Genomic DNA, 3,448 nt, shown 5'->3' with positions numbered 1-3,448 from the left:
TATTTTCTGCAATTCTCCAAGTTTTCCTTGCCATGTCATACAGGTGAACTTTCTGCATGTTGCCAGTTGTACCTACATTTTGTCACTTCATGTTACCAGTTTTAGCAAACAGTGTAGCAAAATACGTGGCAAGAGTCATGATTGCACAAACCTACAGATGAGAATTTGGAAAGTTCAGCTGTTTTCTGAGAACTTAGCGGACCCCAAAATTTCAAAAAAAGAGTGTATGGATGTTTGAAGCGTTGGTTCCATGAGTATGTGAATATTTGAAGCGTTGGATCCTGGCCTTTTGTCCTCCCTCCTGTAACACTTGACTGGGAAGCCGTTATTCACATATGTACATCTCGGCTGCCCGCGAGGTAAGTTGTTGCCCCCCTCCCCCCCAGCTAACATTACTGACTGCAGGACTCCACGCTGGCCGCGCCCGGCCGCAGAGCACTCGTCATCAGCAGGCTCTCCGTGTGCAGCCCGCCCGACGAGATGGTCGCCATGGCAGCCGTGCCGATCCCTGTGAAGGTCACCTCGTGACCTTGCTTACCGCCCCCCTCCCCACCATCAAATATGTGGTTAGCACGAGAGCTGTGCAAACCCCCGCTTGCCTCCGGGTCGGACTTGAACTTCTTCAGTGGCTGTCCGTCCAGAAGGTCATTTCCCCCAAGGTCGTTGTTAAGTAGGGAGCTGAGTGCCTGGATTCCCAGGCCGTCAAGGTCAAATCCACCTGCACTGGAGGTCGCTAGGTTGGGGTCGATGACAGGGATTGTTGGGGTGCCTGCAAAAGAACCACACAATGTTAGACACACAAACAGGCATCAACACAAAAAACTGCAGAAAGGCCTGTAACCCGAGCCTAAACTCTCATAAAGTTAGAAAGGGACCGAATGTAACCTGAGCCTTAACTTTATTTAAGTCAGCGAGTGATGGGATGTAACCCGAGCCTTACCTGTGTTAAAGTCAGCGAGTGAGGGGATGTAACCCGAGCCTTACCTGTGTTAAAGTCAGCGAGTGAGGGGATGTAACCCGAGCCTTACCTGTGTTAAAGTCAGCGAGTGAGGGGATGTAACCCGAGCCTTACCTGTGTTAAAGTCAGCGAGTGAGGGGATGTAACCCGAGCCTTACCTGTGTTAAAGTCAGCGAGTGAGGGGATGTAACCCGAGCCTTACCTGTGTTAAAGTCAGCGAGAGAGGGGATGTAACCCGAGCCTTACCTGTGTTAAAGTCAGCGAGAGAGGGGATGTAACCCGAGCCTTACCTGTGTTAAAGTCGGCGAGTGAGGGGATGTAACCCGAGCTGCTGGAGCCCATGCTGCTGATCAGATGTTTGTGCTTTAGGCTGGAGCTGAAGTTTGGGCTGGAGGCTCGGGAGGAGGCCTGGCTCTCACTCTCATCCAGCAGCCGGTCCATGTAGTCCCTGGGGAAACATACACGCATGGTGAACACACACACATATACACACACATGTATACATGCACACATACGCACATACACACGCACGCACGCACGCACATACACACACGCACACAAGGCCTGGCTCTCACTCTCATCCAGCAGCCGGTCCATGTAGTCCCTGGGGAAACATACACGCATGGTGAACACACAAGCACATACATACACACACACACACAGAATCACACATGCACGCACACACACACGCACACACACACACATACATACACAATCACACACAATCACACGCACACACACACACACACTCACACACAAAATGCACAATCCAATGGCAAAACTTCAGCCTTTACTTACGTTACGCCAGGGTGGAAGTTGTATTTTTTCTTGCCGAGCCGCGCGTGGTTGGCAAACATATCATGCCTTTCCGTCTTCTTCCACAAGTAGTAGAAGTGAACCAGGTCTCCAACGGACTTCATTGGCAACTAACAAACAAACAAACAAACGTTTCATGTCAACCAGACGCAGCTTACAAACAAACCAACAATAAAATGACTTCATGGGCAGCTAACAGAACAAACACTGCCTGAGCCCCAGGTCTCACACAGACCCTGCCTGAGCCCCAGGTCTCACACAGACAGACCCCGCCTGAGCCCCAGGTCTCAGCCCCAGGTCTCACACAGACCCTGCCTGAGCCCCAGGTCTCACACAGACAGACCCCGCCTGAGCCCCAGGTCTCAGCCCCAGGTCTCACACAGACCCTGCCTGAGCCCCAGGTCTCACACAGACCCTGCCTGTGCCCCAGGTCTCACACAGACAGACCCTGCCTGAGCCCCAGGTCTCACACAGACCCTGCCTGAGCCCCAGGTCTCAGCCCCAGGTCTCACACAGACCCCGCCTGAGCCCCAGGTCTCACACAGACAGACCCCGCCTGAGCCCCAGGTCTCAGCCCCAGGTCTCACACAGACCCTGCCTGAGCCCCAGGTCTCACACAGACCCTGCCTGTGCCCCAGGTCTCACACAGACAGACCCTGCCTGAGCCCCAGGTCTCACACAGACCCCGCCTGAGCCCCAGGTCTCAGCCCCAGGTCACACACAGACCCTGCCTGAGCCCCAGGTCTCAGCCCCAGGTCTCACACAGACCCTGCCTGAGCCCCAGGTCTCAGCCCCAGGTCTCACACAGACCCTGCCTGAGCCCCAGGTCTGAGCCCCAGGTCTCACACAGACCCCGCCTGAGCCCCAGGTCTCTGCCCCAGGTCTCAGCCCCAGGTCACACACAGACCCTGCCTGAGCCCCAGGTCTCTGCCCCAGGTCTCACACAGACCCTGCCTGAGCCCCAGGTCTCAGCCCCAGGTCTCAGCCCCAGGTCACACACAGACCCTGCCTGAGCCCCAGGTCTCTGCCCCAGGTCTCACACAGACCCTGCCTGAGCCCCAGGTCTCTGCCCCAGGTCTCACACAGACCCCGCCTGAGCCCCAGGTCTCTGCCCCAGGTCTCACGCAGACAGACCCTGCAGTGTGAAGACGAGACTCACCCTGGTTTTCTGGATCATGTGGAAGTCCTTTCCGTACATTCTCAGCCCGCTCTCAAAGTTCCGGCAGTCCTCCTCTGACCACAAACTCTCCTCAGCTGCAGAGGAACAGCAGAATTCATGAGGACCTGGGCAACAGCCAACAACTTTGCGCAAACTTCAACCCTCCACATTATCAGCAATAAAAGTTAAACCACAGACATCAGCCCTGCATTAAATCAGGCACTAAAAGTTAAACCACGGACACTAGCCTCGCATTAAATCAGGCACTAAAAGTCAAACCACGGACACTAGCTCTTCATTAAATCAGGCACTAAAAGTTAAACCAAGGACATTAGCTGTGCATTAAATCAGGCACTAAAAGTTAAACCAAGGACATCAGCCCTGCACTAAATCAGGCACCACAGATGAAACATTCCGTGCACAGTACAGCAGCGCCACCTACTGGCAGGGGTGACCGACTGCATCCTCTTCCTCCTGAGGGCTTCCTGGAAGTCTCCGTCACACTGCATCAACAG

The 3,448-nt window shown here is 54.4% G+C and overlaps 2 protein-coding genes across 2 annotated transcripts in view; one reads left to right on the top strand and one right to left on the bottom strand.

Annotated features, from left to right (window-relative positions):
* Positions 1 to 3,448, top strand: part of LOC118431676 (WD repeat-containing protein 78-like) — a gene marked incomplete at its 5' end in the record, with an annotated part of 25,289 nt that overhangs the window by 2,933 nt on the left and 18,908 nt on the right. The gene's annotated exons all lie outside the window — the stretch shown is intronic.
* LOC118432539 (mesoderm induction early response protein 1-like) lies at positions 35 to 3,448 on the bottom strand (the record flags this gene model as incomplete). The annotated part of the gene is given in 5 exon segments (XM_035844159.1): positions 35 to 769; positions 1,249 to 1,406; positions 1,757 to 1,884; positions 2,934 to 3,028; positions 3,376 to 3,448. Coding segments are annotated over 5 exon segments (831 nt in total), but the record flags the coding sequence as incomplete, so codon positions are not given.

Source organism: Branchiostoma floridae, chromosome 15 (genome assembly GCF_000003815.2).
Source record: "Branchiostoma floridae strain S238N-H82 chromosome 15, Bfl_VNyyK, whole genome shotgun sequence".
NCBI classification, from domain to species: Eukaryota; Metazoa; Chordata; class Leptocardii; order Amphioxiformes; family Branchiostomatidae; genus Branchiostoma; species Branchiostoma floridae.
This window is presented reverse-complemented; position numbering and strand designations above follow the sequence as displayed.